At 36.3% G+C, this 17,690-nt stretch overlaps 1 protein-coding gene across 1 annotated transcript; it reads right to left on the reverse strand.

Annotated features, from left to right (window-relative positions):
* Positions 1–4,370: 4,370 nt before the first annotated feature.
* Positions 4,371–5,018, reverse strand: LOC107045788 (axoneme-associated protein mst101(1)-like). The gene has a single exon (XM_015268144.1). The coding sequence runs from the start codon at positions 5,016–5,018 to the stop codon at positions 4,371–4,373; it is 648 nt and encodes a 215-aa protein (XP_015123630.1).
* Positions 5,019–17,690: the final 12,672 nt, after the last annotated feature.

The raw sequence follows: 17,690 nt of genomic DNA on the forward strand, positions 1-17,690 counted from the left end.
TTAATTTACTAATAAAAACAGGACGGGACCAAAAAGGAGCCCACAAATACTAATTATAATTATAGATGAACTAACCTGCGATGCTAAGGCAGGCTAGCAACCACGATAACGAGTGACGTTTTCTTAAATGAAGTCTTCTTAAATATTTAAGGAAAATTAACTGAAGAAACAAGAATACATGAGTTTTGAAACGATATAATTCCTTTAAAAACGAACAAAAAAAATAATATAAAATTATTCTTAAAAACCATTATAATGTAAATGGAACAAACTGTCTCAGACAGAAAATAAATCTACTCAACAGTTATCAAATTATATTTCGATTGCACATGATGATGTTATATAGAGAAAAATAATAATAAACACATGAAAAATCAAGAAATAATTGAACCTTAAAAATTCCACAGATCATTTGACTGGAAAAATCATAAAAATGTAAAATTGTTTATAAACAATTGGGATAATGTTCATAGAAAAAACTTGAAAACAGGCTAAAAATAAAGGGTCTATATCGGTGAAGATACCCTGCGAAAATCGTTTCTTCATCTCTGCAAACAACGGACATATGAAATTTCAAAGATACCATACTCGCGCACTCAAACACGTGTATCCGTGTATCTATTAGAACTTTGGAAATTAATAGCGCCCTCTGTGTAAGAGATGGAGAGAAGTTTGTCGAAGAAAAAGTATTCTATAAATTGTGAATTATTATATCCCTTGATCAAATATTGAACAACCCATCACCAAATTTAATTGTTATAAACAAAACAGTAAATTTTATCGGAAAAATCTGGAAAAGGACTAAAATCGAAGATCTCAAAGCCCCGAATAAGACAAAATTTGAATCATTCCTTAATCTTCATATGCAACGGAGATATGATTTTTTTTTAAAGTTGCACACACACATGCACTTGTAGATGCGTATACATGCGCTCTAACGAAACTTTGGAAATTTCTAGACGTTTTTCTATGAGGAATATAGGTTAGATATGAAAAATGATGAATAAATTGGTCTCTCTAAGAATGCATTATCAAAAAAGTCAAAAAGTCAATAGACAGATCTGACTGTCTATTGACATGTCATTCAAAATCTACCATAAAAATTCAGAAATCAATGCAATCAATTGAAGTTTAAGTGAGGAACATGAAAATAATGAAAAATCACGGAAAAAGTCAAATTAGAAAGTGTCAATTTCCAGGTCATTGGCTACCCTTAACTTGGAACCTTAATGACTTTGGAACCGATTAACATTTCGGAAACTAAAAATATTCTAAAAATCCTCCATTAGATTCCCCACAGAATAGAACATTGAACAGATTTTTAAATTCAAAAACCACCCTTTGGGAAGCTATTAGACAGTTTCTCAAGGTCAAATTTTTGACTGTGAATATCTCCGAAGATTATAAAGATTAAATAATGAAATTTTGGGCACAAATACTATAAATCAAGGTCTTCCAGATAAACTAAAAAACCTTTCCGATATATTGTTGAATAACAATGTTATTAACAATCGAATGTTATAAAAAAATGAAAAAAATGTTTTTCATCGGAATTATGTTTCCGGCTGAAAAATAGACTCAAAAACGAATTTTGTAAAATTTGTCAATATACAATATCAATAGACAAAAATTGTCATATGCAGTACCATAAGGGTACTGCACCTCAAGGAACCGTAGAACCGTAGGAGCCATAGTAAAAATCAAATTCAAAATTCAGCCAAAAATGAATTATCCATAAGTAAAAATATCAGAAATAATTCAAATGAATTAAAAATGTAAAAATATTCAATGTATAAAGGCCTAGTAGGGTGCCACAGTGTTGGGAGTACTCTACACACATTACATAGGGGTACGCTTGACGCTCGACCCCCACCTTCAGGTAGCAAGTCTCACCGCTTCACGCGGCATCCCCACTACTCTCACCACTGTGCCACTTCGGCGGCTCGACGCAACGTCGACGCGCCGTAGAGAGCGAGTCGAGGTACCTCGAGACGCGACGGCCTACAGTCAGTTCAGCTCCAGCGCTCGGAGTAACCGGTCATAGCTCAAAAGGAGCTCCGTGAAGCGAAATAAATTCGGTAAAGTGTTTTTCGGACTTGGAAAATTCGCGAGTTTGTGGACTTAGTGAAATTTGCGAAGTGTTCCTTTTTGGACTTGGAAGAATTTTTGAAGTGTTACTCTTGGAATGAGTCAAATTCTCGACATATCCCCTTGGGACTTAGAGAATTTTTAGGGATGTCCACTCTGGATTTAGAATATTTTCGATTTGTCCCCTCTGGACTTAGAATTTTTCCTGATCCAAACTTAGAATTTTTTTCTCTCATTTCGACCTTTATCTTCGGATCTACAAATTCATCAATTAAGTTATAAAGTTAATTCAAGAGTTTCATCAAGTCCACAATATTTTAATAAACAAATTTAATCCGATAATCCGTTGAATACCCGGCGGTGCCTGAACTGACTAGGAAACTCTACTTTTAAAAAACGAATCAAAAATCGAATAAAAAAAAATACATCAAATCAAATATATTTGTGATTATGAAGTTAATTGAGAAGTACCAATACCCCAGTGAATAAATTCTGAGAATTTTACCGAGACGATCTGAAAGGCTTTGAACGTTTGAACTAACGTTCGGTGTTTCAGTGACCCCCACGAGAATTCTCAAAATTCGTTTGCTTTTTTTCAACATTTCAGATAAATCAATTCTGAGAATTTTGCCGAGACGATCTGAAAGGCTTTGAACGTTAGTTCGGTGTTTCAGTGACCCCCACGAGAATTCTCAAAATTTGTTACGTTCAGAAAAATATTACGAGTATTTTACCGAGACGATCTGAAAGGCTTTGAACATTAGTTCGGTGTTTCAGTGACCCCCACGAGAATTCTCAAAATTTGTTACGTTCATAAAGATATTACGAGAATTTTACCGAGACGATCTGAAAGGCTTTGAACATTAGTTCGGTGTTTCAGTGACCCCCACGAGAATTTTCGCAATACAATTCATATTCCCGCAAAATTTAGAATACAAATTTCAAATATTCCAGTGATCCTAACCGCATCCGACGCTCGGGAACTAAACCACAAAACCTAAAATAAAGATAATATTGTTTGATCTTTCTAGTTTTCAAAATATCTAGAGCTATTCCCAGTGGTAACAAAAATGATTACAAACTGAAAAGTGGAAATTTATCTAAATAAACTGAAACCAGCAATCCAGTGAGCGTTTGTTCGATCGTTGCCTGCAGTCGGAAGCGAGCCGCTGCCGCCCGTTGGACTTCTACCACTCAACGAAGGAATCTTGGTACCTTCAAATCAGGCCTTCACAGATCGAGCCCCTTTGATACAACGATCCAGAGTCATTGACGAGCAGAAGTGAGTAAAATGAAGACAACAATTAATTTCTCTTATCCCGGGTATCGTTTGATACTCCAAAAAAAGAGATATTTATTCCTGAATCATTAAAGAACATTAACAAGGGATAACTTTTTCAACCTAGTTACGGCAAGTCAGAGAGTAATCGGCTACCGCTCGACGATTATTGCTTAAAAATTCGGCTTCCCAACTTCTCTTGTTTGCTCAAATGTTAATCAATAAAATAAATTCTACTATTTTATCTATTTTTATCTCAAACCAATCGGGAATACGTACCACCGGATTGTATGGATTTCTCTTCTGCGATCTCAATCACTTCTCTCATCATATAATAGCTTTCTACAAATTTATTACCTCTCCGTAAAACACTGTCAATTATATTCAGAATGGAAATATCCAAGTTATCGAATGCAGACATTCGACAACGATTTGCTTCATCCGCATCAATCATGAATAACTGCCCGTAGCTAGGCACTCCGTCGTCCCTCTCTGGATATACTGATGTATTCATTTGGTAATAAATTTGTCCTTGAACCATGAAACAATAAGGTCCTGGTCTCCTTCCTTCAAAATTGGTTAAATTGGTATTGAATGAAGCGAAAGATGAAGCATTATTATAGCTTCGAATATTTTTAAAGAAATTGATGGAATTAATATTTTCAATATCGAATAACTCTCGTAATTCCGATGGATAATCTTCGAAGTTAATTGCGACGACTTCACCATGACTGCAACAATCATTGAATGAATCTTTTCCTTTAGTGGATACACGTTCTCCTGCGAAATGTTTCGCTTTACAGTTTTGACAGAACACATCCATTGGCCCAAGATAATTTTCATCAACTCCGTCATTAATTTTAGTATTATTGTCATTGAAACAATAATTTTTCCGCATACGATAATTTTTTTTTCTTTTTACCAAGCTTCCATTATCTCGATTCCTCTCACGATAAGCTCTCTCTCGCTGGGCATGATTTTCATTTTGTCTCTTCTTCGCATTTTATTGAGCGATTTCTTCATCACATTTTCGTTTCCAGTACTTTCTCTGTCTTTCCGCAGCTTTTTCACGTTTCAACTCATGTTTCTCAATTTCTAATATGCGTTTTTTCTCTCTACAACGTTGGTGCAAAGCATTTTCCGCTTTTGAAGGTTTCCTCTTCATTTCAACTTTAGTAGGACCCTCTATGTCTTTATCGGAATTATCCTCACTCGTTATCGATGACTGCGTTTCATTATGAAATACCTGATTTCGTTTCCGCATTCGACATTGTCTCTGCCGTTCAGCAGCATTTTCTCGTTTCAAATTCTTTATTTCCGTTTCAAAAACCCGTCTCTGGTATCTGCAACGCCATTGTCGTTGAGAATTCGTCTCTTTTGAATTTTTCTGTTGACTTCCGGTTTCAATATTACTCTGTCGTTCATCCACACTCGAATTCGTATTCACTGTTTCTTCCTCGTACTTACGCGCACGACATTTCCTCTGCCAGACAGCTGCTCTTTCTTGTTTTAAATTCTGTTTATGTATTTCTAATACCTGTTTCTTCTCTCTACATCGTCGTTGTCGTTGAGCATCACTCTCTCCGCTCTTTTTTTCAGTATTTTTTCCTGTTTCACTTTGATGATCGTCGTGGTTTGAGTTTCCCGTCATCTTTAGAGATAAGTTATCCTCACTCTCATCTGACATGATTTTTTTTTATTCTCGCATATGATTATTCTCGTTCTATTCTCATAATCTACTCATAATCTACTCATAATCTAATCTACTCTCAATAAATCGTTTGATTCTCAATGGTTTCTGTAATGAAATGATGGTTTGGGAATGGGCGAATTATCCAACATGAATTTCCCTCAGCCAGTCACAATCCATATTTGAGAGTGAATCCAGGATTCATGGTCATTCAAAATTTAAAAAAGTACTGTAAGATGAAATTGTACTTACCACAGCCTGTGTCGAATATGATGAATATGATATAACAAACCGTTTCCAGGCATATATTATGGACCAATATCTCGTCAATCTTTCCAATATCAATCTGCTGTTATCAACCAATTACCCGTCTGATTCAGAACATAATTCAATGAATAAGTTATTATCTTTGATTTCACAATTAACCTTGAGTACTTCTGCAAGGCACCAACTTCAGTTAAATTCAATGAAAGCCACTTCACTCTGTTGACAACTTCACCAATATAATAATAAAATCGTAATTCTAATTATCGAAATTAATGGACGAAATGAATTATCAATAGCTTTGATATTTCCATTTATTTGCCATGAAATATAGGGAAATGCAATAAAAGTTCAATTTTTACAGAAATATATACAAATGGAATTTTCTCGTAGACCTCCCATAGTTTTCTATGAGAAACGATCGTAATTGGTTGTTTTACCTCTCAATTGCAAACTTACGGAATAAGCTTTACAACAGATATGAGATTACCGCTAGTAATGAATCCAAAGGTCTTAAAATGAGGGCAAAATGCTAAAAAAATATGAAATTTTTTTTTGTGACCGGCGAAATTCGACAAATAATCGCCCATACCAATTGATTGAATGAATGGAATGAGAAGAACGAAGCGTAATTTTAAAGAACTCGTTGATATCTTCGAAATGGTGGATGATAAAACTTCATTCGTTGCACCCGAAGGTCAGATAATCAATGAAAACAGCGAATTTTAAGGTGTGATATGAAGTTCAAAAGAGAAACAATGTCAAATAACTTTATAAAAATTCTGCTAAATCGCATTCAATACATCACAATTTGAAGAATGAAGAATGTTCTGTCAGATGATTTATTAACATTTTTATTGCTTTGACTCGAAAGAATGAGAAAATTCAGTCAAAGTTGATTTTTCGATATAAACCATAAAAAAAACATTTTTGCCAAAAACTCTCATAACTCAGTGAAAAATGGTTGAAATTGAACGATCCACTTTTTAATTTCAACGTTATTGAATCACCGTCACACCCGATATAATATTTCAGCTAGTAATTGAGTCAGAGAACCGTAAATCAGGACAAAGCATTGCAAAAATTACAAATTTTAAATTTGTGACATGCCAATTTCGACAGATAATCACCCCTAACTATTCACCAAGTGAATGGAATGAGAAAAATGAGGTGTCATTTTGAAGATCTCGTTGAGGTCTACAAAATGGTGACTATCATTATGTTTTACTGAAAAGAATTCTTTTTATTTCAAATAATTGATTTTTCAGTTTTATTACTATAACATTTTATTATTATTATTATCATTATTATTCTTATTATTACAGGTGTATATATACACTACTGTATATCGGCACCGTCCTTCTAACGGCAAATATTATTAAAAACTATTATTATGTTTTACTAAAAAGAATTCTTATTATTTCAAATAATTGATTTTTCAGTTTTATAACTATAACATTTTACTATAACTATATCATTTTTTCTATAACTATATCATAAAGCCACGTTAGTCAAGTCCAAAGGTCCAATAATCGATAAAAAGAACGAAATTGATGGTGTCATATGTCGTTCAAAAGATTGACAATGCCTAATAACTTCATGAAAATATAACCAAATCGTATTTAACACATCGCAATTTGGAGAATGCATGATGCGCTTCAAAATGTTACATCTGTTTTTTTTCATTTGACTTTAAAAGACAGAAAAATCCCGCCGAAGTTGAATTTTCAAGTAAAACACGAAAATACAATTTCTGCCTAAAAGTGTTATAACTTAATGAAAAATAATCAGAATCAAATGATTCACATGTGAATTTGAAGCTTATTTAATAAGCTGTCGAATAGATATAAAATATATAGGATCCATCAAACAGGGAGAACGGAATTAGCGTGAAAACCCGCAAAAGAACCAGCGTCACGGTCACGGACTTTTCTATAGGGGAATGTTCAAGGCTTGAGGATCTTTTCAAGGTCTGATGTCATGCGATTTACTTTTTCTGGTCTTTCTTCCGCTTTTCGCCAGGCTGAAATGTAGTTGGCATACATGGTGTTGCGGTTCGGGCGAATTCGAGTTTATTTGTTACTATAAATAAACACTTTTCGACCTAGTAGTCACAAAATAATATTTTTGTTTAGTGGATACTTATACTTTAAAGTGCTGGGCACATCCGCACTTGCTGTTCAGTCCTCGGGATCAGGGGAATAATAGAAGAAAATGAAAGAAAACCAATTTAATGATACTAGACTCGAAAATGATAACAATGGCCAAAATACAATAACTACGAAACGTAGAAGAGTGTAGAGCGGAGGAGGTCTACTACTTACACCTCCTCCGCTCTACACTCACACTCATACATCCACTCGTTTTACAATTGCGTAGTCTTATCCTTATCACGACAGTGATCTCCGCGTCGTAGTCTTAACAAAAATAATTGATGAAAAGGTTGAATGTGTCCTTGGACGAAACTCCACTTGGGAAGAACGGGACCAAGTTATTTCGCACCTCGTTTGATGGCTCCGGGAAGAGTTAGATTGTTAATAATAACGTGGGATTGATCACTACGAAGGTGTGCGTAGTTGTGATCAATGATAATCCCAAAATACTCGAGTTGACGATAACCGCCGGGCAGAGGGAATTTAACTGATTCCGGATTCAAGTATCAATCAATCTCGAGGAGTTCGCCCCTTTGTACGTTCCTTCATGAAGCTAGGACGAGACTGATTAATAATTCCGGAATCGGTATAGGCTGCAATTCGGTCAATGTCCGGGTGCATTGGCCGAGCTGATTCACTGGCATTTCGAAATAATATCTGGTGACAAGGCATTCCGTGGATGATGCCGTGTGGAGAATTGGGAAATCAATGCGATTTATTCACTCGATTCGAAATAAAAAGGAAAAATAAATTCCTTTTTTTAATTTTTTTAATTCTCAAACACAACAGTGGTGAGTTCGTGACAATGTGTCGCCTCACACTGTCTGAGTGATTATTTCTGAGTGACATTTGCAAACCTGCGTATCGAACTTCTGGATCCATCGCTTGAGATTTTTGGCTGATGTTTTTATTGTAAAACGGATATCAAAACTGGTTCATTTTCGATGTAGAGTTTGTTGACTTGAGGTTTGGTGTTCAATCCGATGTAGTTTATGTTACCGAACATCACCCCTTGACTGACTTTAATATTCAACGGTGTCAAAATTTTTCAAGGTTAAATGTCATGTAAGTCAGCACTTCTGATTTCTTTCCATGATCCTGTACGCGGATAGCCAATTTGCGAATATTGTGAATTCATAATGTATCTGTTGTCTCAGAACTGCCGAATGTTCCTCCTTCATTGATGTTTGTAGCGCTGCATATCCGAATTTCGGCTCCATTTGCTTATGTCTTACAGCGTCAGAGGTCTTCTTTGTGGCGAAGTAAGGGCTGGTGTGAGTATTCAGAGATTGTTATCTTCAGTAGTTGCAATGATGCAGAAGTCAGTAAATGTGAATAGTTGTTACAATGTTTCTCAAGCTGCGACTACTCGCTACAGTTATTAATTACATTAGTTCATTAATTCGACATTATTTCTAGTGATGACTCACCTTAAATTTCCTATATCGATAGATATTTTTCTTCAACCTTTGGTTTGGTTCGACTTCATTTTGTTTATTATAATTATTGATCGTTATTATTATTACTTATTTTATTGGCGTGACTGGAAAGTATGCCATCACTCCGTAATTGCCATATTTGCGTATAGCCTGTATTTCATATGTATACATGTATGTATTATTGTTAATAAAGGAAAAATAAAAAAAAATTAATTATATGGCCAACACCATTTCTTGATGTTGTCATATGAAAATAGTGAGTAAAATGAACTACTATATGTAGATGATTATCATGTTTTTTTTTTTTTTGAAATTTAATCACTTGAATAATTTTGTTTTCATGTTGTAGGTTTCCTGTTGACTCCCGGAGGTGTCGCGGTAGGATCGAACCCAATGTCCGCTCTCCACGAGCTTGGTTTTGCCAATTGAGAAGTTGTTATTCGTCTAGAGGGGCTGTACAAATGTCTTCCATCTGCTGCTTTATGGATTTTTGTGTTTCTGCAATCTCGTCTAGAGATTGCTTCGATAGTTATTGGATCCGAACCAGTTGTTGAAAAACGAAGAAGCCCGGGAGTTGACGTTTCCAGTTGACGTTTGGGTAGCCTTTGAGCTCGATTCAGGATACAGCATACCTTTTTTAGTATGAGAAGTTTGTGGCTTATCACGTCTGCGGTGAAATTTCTTGTGTTTCTCACAATAATACAGCCTACTCCTTGACTCCATGTTAGCTGGGTGATCTGCTTTGTTGTTGATCTAATGAGAATTTCCAGATGTTTGGGTTTGCATATTTCTATGTAGGAATAAAAACACACATGGTGGTAAATACTCTTTTTTGGAAAATTCCCCAATTTAAGAAGGAAGCCAAGTGCGATTGCTGGTTGAAGAGAAAACATATGAGAAGAAGCGAAGATTGTTATTGTGCCAGTTGTAATTTCGTTGGTTGAGCTGTAGATCATCAGGACACGAACCTCGACCACCCACCCGACAACACCTCGGAGGGTTCAATGTAGTCTAGGAGTGTGCGCTCTATATTCATTGAAATGAATTAATTGCTCCTCATTCTCATGTCGGTCTCATTCTAATTTACGATTATTGACTTATCATAATAGTTTTACATAATACTCTTATGAAATAGACTCTACTAGTCGTAACATTGCTATGAGATAAATTTCTCCTAGTCAATTTTACTATATTAGGCTATTCGCAAGTAGGACAACATTTTTGTTTCTTACGTCTGTCAAAGACAATAATGATTAGGAATTATAAATTGATAAATGACCAGCCTTTAGAGTAACTCCATTCGCATGATCGAATGTGCAATTTATTAGGCAATTATGTACAAATTTTTATTTACATAAGGCTGCTTCTTCAGAATGCAAGTTTCTTCCATCTAACTCCAAAAACATCTAGTCAAACAAAGCCTAGTTATCAGTACCCATGTCGGAATCATTGTTCTCTGATACTTCTTCCAGTTCCTCGTGGCTCTCTGCGCTGTCGATTTCTTTTATTTTGTTCTCGCAATATTTTTCGAAAGTTTTAATGAGACCCCTCATCTTGATGACCTTCCTATGTAATTGTCTCGCGATAATAAGAACCCGTTGCTTCCTCATTCTCGCTTCTACTATTCCTTTATGCGGGTTCCTCCATATTCTTATACGAGAGACGAGAGATTATTCGTCTGGCCCGGTTCCATTTTCTGTAATATAATACGATATTTCATATGAGTGAATCTAATTTTGATCCTGTCATTTCCAACAATGAATCGTGCTCTATGACATGGAATTCTCTATATCTATTTGCATTCCTAAGCGCATTGCAGTTTTCCCTCCATCCCTATATGCTATTCTACCAAACTTAATTATTGCTTAATTCGGTAAATTTGCTAATAGCACATCCCGTGCCGCATCCTAGGAAATCAGCGAAAAATAACGGTTTAAGCATAGTGGTGCAGGGATTTATATGTCCTTAGGGAAGAACTGTAATTTCCTCATGCCCATTCTCCTCAAATTTCCATCCTCTTTACAACCGATGAGTCTTAAGCAGATCTGATTGTGGAACTTAATGAGGTAGGGATGATTAGGAACAGGATTTTAGCTATACAATGGGCGTAAGGGTAAATGGATCGATCGAAAATGAACGTGCTATGATTATGATGATTAACCCATATAATTTGCATAATCTTACATCTGGTTTCATTCCCAAAAATGATAAAGTACAAAAAAAAAATTATAATTAAATCATGAAGCGTGGCTCATATTCCGTCAGCTTAGAGTTATTATTAGCTCTGCAGAGCAGTCCATTAAAAACAAGAATCAATCGTGGAAGTAATAATGATCATTAAGAATAATGATGAGAAAAAAAAATTATTGATAGAAAAGAATAAAAAAAAATTCCCAATTGGTTTGGTTTCCCAAACCATGCAAGGTTTCAGATGAGTGCTATTTTGTATCATAGCGAAAGCAAGGTAAATATAATCCTAACCATATTGTGGATTGAATATTATGAAGATTCGATATTTTAATACATATGATGATATTCAAAATCGAGAAAATATGATAGGAGAGACATCCATGATCTTCATGTTGGTGAAGGTCTTCCCTTTTCAGATCAATCTCTTACTCATCTTCGTGTACTGTTAGTCGTTACGGCTTCGAACTTCTTCCCCTCGGTATTCCCCAGGATGTTTAAATTCCTCCTCGATTAGCTGTTGTAATTTCTCGAACTGCAGTTTCAGTATTAACATGGGGTGACGAAGTGTTCGGATCATCTTGTCCGAGTAGTGTTTCTTGGTGATTCGACGGAAGTAAAAATGCTCCTTATTCAAGGCGGTTCTCAAAGTATCCATTGCAGATTGAATTCCGCTCACAGTTTGTTGCATAGTTGCAATTTTTTGTAGGCTGCCAGTCTGTGGTGGGTCCATTATTTTCCTGAAGAAGTGTTTGCTTTTGGTGAGATTTTGATCTGAGAGACCCGGGTTCGATTCCCGGCTGGGTGAAGCGGAAATTGTTTTCTCTCTAAATTATAATTCTCATTAGAGACTAATTCTCTTTCCACTAGTAGAGGGAAAAAGATGTTTGAAGTGATTGGAACTTTGAAATGAACTAGAGGAAGTTCAATGGGAGGATAACAGCACTCGTAACCCATGAATCGTTTTACATGGGGTTCAATTTGGAGTAACCAAGCTGGTGCACTACCAAACGCAATTTCGGTATTTTCGAATGTTGAATTTTGAATTGTGAGAACGTGAATATCATTTTTGATAGTTTTCAGGATAACTTGAAGATGAAATGTCTCCAGAATTTCTTCCAGATCCTTTGAAGTCTGTGTATTATTAGGACGTTTAGTGCGCTCAGAAATTTTTGTCACATAGACTTGGTAAGCCTCCTGCCTGTGTATCACATGTTCCTTCTCTTGAGCGGATAGCTGGCGAATGAGTTCCTCCATGATGTTGGTATTTGGTTGATTGATGAGTCCAAGTAGAGGCCCTAAAGGATCACACATGCGTTGTTTTTATATTTCGTGGCTGATCCGCGGTACAATGCAGTATATTTTCTGAATTTACAGTCATCTTGAGGTTTGGTTGACCAAAAGGCTTGAATACCCGTAGAGTCAGCACAAGATTCTTGCAGAAAATCGCATTTGGCACCGGAGTGTAAGGTTATTTTATTGGATTCAAACTCAACAGTAGTAGTGTAAGTTGTATAGTAGAATCGAATAATTGCATTGACTACTACATTATCCCAAGTACCAAAAGGATCACTATATTGAGTTCCTTTACATGCACCGTTCACTGAACTTATGCCTGCTAAACTAATTGGCCTGGTGTTGGGAACATTCTTAACCAATCCGTCTATGGCAACATTATATGAGGGTTGAAGCGAATTAGAATTATGGAGCTTTTCGCATTCAGTTTTATCCAATTCCACATAATATTCTCTTCGATAATTCTGCACAAGAGAGACGTGAGAAAACATTCCAGAATAATGGATGGTATGATCTATTTGGACTCGACATTCATCAACTTGGATATGTCCATATTTATTAAACTGCATGAGTTCGATGTTGACTTCAGTGGAATTCGGTTCGATGAGAGGGAGATTACATTGAGCAATTTGAAGGAGAGAGTAAGAGGTGATATTCAATGAGGACCCGCTGCAATCGTAGCCTATGAGCCCGCTAGATCCGTTGGGAGTGGTGACCAAAGATAGAAGGAGGGCAACCAACATCATTTGGGGTGTCATCTGGAAAAGGAAGTTATGGATAGTTGCGCATCATCTCTTCCTCTAGATAGATATTGCTAATTATTCTATAAAATTCATTGAATTATTTACTATCTTTCCTAGGACTTCTAGAGTAATTGTCGAAGCTTATTGTTACGTATTCCCGTTGGATTCTAAGAAAATAAACGAAAATTATTTATTTTTCAGAAATGCAAGGAAACACGGTTCCATGAAGTTAAGAACGAGATTCGAGATTTTGGGAAGCCGAATGGAGTTATAGCCGTCGAGCGGCAGCCGACTACAACATGACTTGCCGTTACCAGGTTGAGTTGACATCCTCGATTTTTCGTTCACGGTAACTTCACGACTTAAATTTGGAGGATCAATCGATCTCCGGGTGTATCGGTTATTTTCAATTTGCTTACCACTTTTCCTGGATGCTTCGGAGGAAGATATTCTGCTCTGCACTCGGATTATCGTCCTTCTCTAGGCCGAAACAACGAGAGCGCCCTTGAATCCACAGGTGGTCAGGAACGAAGATTCTCGTACAAAATGTTCAAATAAAACTCTCAAATAAAATATAGAAATTCACTGGATACAGTTCTTTAAAATATATACTCTCGATCACTGATGAAATACGGAACACGTGAATGGAATAGAATTTATTTAATATTTTAAGGATTTCACGCGTCGGATGCAGAAACAATCGACTAGAGCTCTATCGTCAGTCATTCTGAATCGTTATGATAATTCTCGTGGGGTTCTGAGTGGAGACAGCAGTATTAGCCGTCGGTGAACACTCGTCGTCTCGGCAAAATTATCGTTTCACCCCAGCCTAGAGGCCGCAGATGAACAATTCGAAGGATTTTCAAAACTGACGGTGATTTTAAGGAAAACACCTTGTGCACTGAATAAACTTCACTAAATTAATTTCACTGTGTTTATTTCACTTTAAATAAAATGAATTGACAATTTTGTTAAAATAACACGATCAGTTCGCGGAGCTACTAGTCAGTTCTTTCTGCACCGCGGAAATCCAATCGATTTCGGTTTAATTGGGTTTATTTAAGTTTCAAAGTTATTTCTGTGTTTTAATATTTTATGGAGATCCAGAGGGGGGTTCCATTTTGAATAAAATGAACTTTAAGTTCCAAACTCCATAGGAGACTTGAACAAAATTCGGTGAAGCTTGCTATAGGATGCTGGTATCCTCGGTGGAGAAGAACAGTTCCACCTCTTTTGTAATTTTCTGTATGTAAGAGAGAGATAGTACATAGTTGTCTCTTTCTGTTGCATTGGCCATAATGCGTTCGGCTGCTTGCAAGTAAATTGCTAGCAACTTGTAGTTTACAATATTAAAATTATTGTGACAATATTTCTGTTTTACATATAATTTTCTCTCTCTTTTGAAATGTCGATGACATAGATCGGACAATTTTTAGTATTTTTACGTTTCTTTTCAATTTTTCATTGTAAATTTAATTATTTTGTTAATATTCTTGATCATGATAAATGCCTTTGTTTTCGTTTCATGTTTGGAAGAGTCATACAACTGCTGAGATCCTGAAATTTAGTCTCTTCTTGGAAACTCTAGAATTGTAGGAGATCTGACATATTTTTGCTAGCACTTTCCTCGTTGCCGCAGCTCCTCACTTGCCTCAACATGACGGGCCAACTCGTCTAAAATTTTAAGTAGTTTTGTATTTGTTTTGTATTTGTATTTGTGGGCTCCTTACTGGTCCCGAATTAATAGAGTTTAATTATTTAGATTTGTTAACCAGAAATATCAAGGTGGCAAATACTGTTACGCCCTCCCTACGATATATCTTTTCTCTTTTGTTCTTTTGTTAGCCTTGTTGAGACAAAATAGCAGTTTTCTCAGTTATTGCAGAGCTCGATCGCTCATAAATTTACTTTATTTCGCATTTATCGTTCACATTGAATGTATCGTGGGCTCCTTATTGGTCCCTAATTATTATTTCATTTATTATTTGTTTATCGTGGGCTCCTTATTGGTCCCTAAATATTATTTCATTTATTATTTGTTTATCGTGGGCTCCTTATTGGTCCCTAAATATTTTTATTTGATTTCATTTTAATTGAATTAATTCGATTATTTTTAGTTACAGGTTTGGATACCTAGCGGCGCTTCGAACGAGCATTACCGCAAGCAGCGACTGTCGCTGGGATAGTTGTGCGCATGACCTAACGCAATGTCATAGTGACACATATTTTCTGAGGTCATGTTTTCGAGTGACAACAGGCTGTCAACGTATACGAGAGGAGTAAAATAGGTAACCCTGAAAAAAAAAAAAAAAAAAAAATTCTAAGAGAATTAGAATTTAGAGAGAAAAAATTTCCGCTTCACCCAGCCGGGAATCGAACCCGGGTCTCCCAGATACGCGCCGGGCACTCTTACCGACTAAGCTACCGGGAACCACAGAAATTCACTCTCAAATTCACCTCAAACACCGCCTAACCTCCTTTAGGCATTAAAGAATTCTAAGAGAATTAGAATTTAGAATTAATTTTAGAATTTAAATATTTATTTATTGACTTTTTATATTTTTGATTATTGTGTTGTGTATTTGAAGTGTTCTGTTCCTCTCCACATATTTTAATCATAAATTTTCATGATTTTACCTGCATTCATTGCTTAGATTTCAATATATTGGCTTTTGTCAAAGTGACAGGTGAGGTTATGTTCCCCATGGTTCTGTTTTGACTGAGTTTATTTTGAATGTATTGTCATATAGTCTCTCAGTTTTATTGTTTATTTTATTGAACTTTCCATTTGAATAGTTATTCCGATTAATATTTCCTTTTCTCAAGGAGAGAATAATAGCTTTATTTGCTTATGAAAAATATTTATTGAATTGAGACATTTAAATTGTCTATATTATTTGCATTGGTCATTCTGAAATGATAAATCTGATGTATTTATTTATTTATCGTTACTTTCTTTTTTTCCAGGATTATTATTTGGACATCAGAGTAACTGGCTACCTTGTGCGTAACTGTAAGTACGTAAAATTTTATATCCATATTTATATGGATAAAACTATTCGCCACCACAACTTCTGACCAAATCTAACTCACATTTGGAAGGAAATCTATGTCATTCTCGAACTTTGCAATAAAAGACTGAGAGGAAATGATACGGAGAGAATCTCCTACAGAGAAATTATGTACCAGAGATGAAAACTAAGCCATATTCGATGGAATTGTAACATTCGTAAAAATAATAAGCCATTTGGAAAGGCTCAGGTCATTAGGTTCTAGGTGAACATGTTATGTCCCCGTAAATCCATACTAAAGCTAAAGCTCAACATTTCTCCTGCTCCTCCAGGCCATTTTGCGGTTCTCAGCGATTTTACCCGCCAATTGAATTAAAAACTCAAATCTCCACTACTTGCCAACGTTTCGAGCGGTATATCCACTCCTCATCAGGGCAATTTATTCATATTTATCTACAAAGAAACCATAAAAAATTTCCTATTACCATATCTCCCTATAGAGACAATTTCACTCTTTACATTCACAGAATCTAAATTACATAGTATTCAATAACTCAAGGAGAAGAGCGATTGAGTCACCGCAGCGAGCAGACGTGTTTAGGTTGTGCTCCGCACGGCCTGTTTACCTGAAATAATTCAATACCACCAGTGTGTTATCTGCCTACGGAAGTGTGTTTAACGACTTTTACCTGTCATCATTGTTCATTTTTGAGTCAGTGCACTGCCTTTTTTTTGTGAAATGGCTACCTGTGAGGAGATCCAGGAACTGTTAAAGGGTCACACCGAAAAGATTCAAGCCTCTATAAGTAGTGTCTCGGAAAAGATAGGATGGAATGGCCACAAAGATTGACACCATTGCCACCTCTCAATCGGCGATGCAGGCAGAGTGTGACTCCTTACTGAAGGAACAAATGTGTAAGTTACAAAGCGAAAAAAGGAAGTGTAATTTGATTTTCTCCCGGATCCCTGATACAGACGCCATCAACAAAAATTTGTCTGATTTCATTCTAAGTACGTTCAACAAGGGAGAAATATCGATCCCCAGTTTCTGTTTGGACTCAGTGTTTAGAATTGGCAAGGTCATGGGCTCTAGGCCGATCCTCATGCGGTTGGCCTCGGAGAGATGGAAAAGAGAAATATTTACAAAGGCTTCTGGTATCAGAGCCCTCGGTTACAGTGTTACCAATGATTTATCCTCAGAGGAGAGAGATGTTAGAAAATCGAAACTAGAACTAGTCGCAAAACTCAACGCCTTGGGACTCCCGGGCGCTCTGAAGGGATCGTCTATTTGGGTCAATCACAAACAATTCTCAGATGATGAGGCAGTCTCACTCATCGCAGCAAAAGGCACATCGATCCCTCAAGATCTCCAGGCCCTTCCATGCCTCCTCCCCAACATGCAGCTATCCCTCGAAGGCAGGGGAAGAGTAATAAAGGTGGGAAAAACGGTAGAGGTGGGAAGACCGGAAAAAGCTCAGTGGAAAGATCTGCTTCCAAAAAAAACACCACCGACAAGCCTCGTTCCACTACTTCATCGAAT

Source organism: Diachasma alloeum, unplaced genomic scaffold, assembly GCF_001412515.2.
Source record: "Diachasma alloeum isolate Michigan unplaced genomic scaffold, Dall2.0 Dall_scaffold_01083, whole genome shotgun sequence".
NCBI classification, from domain to species: Eukaryota; Metazoa; Arthropoda; class Insecta; order Hymenoptera; family Braconidae; genus Diachasma; species Diachasma alloeum.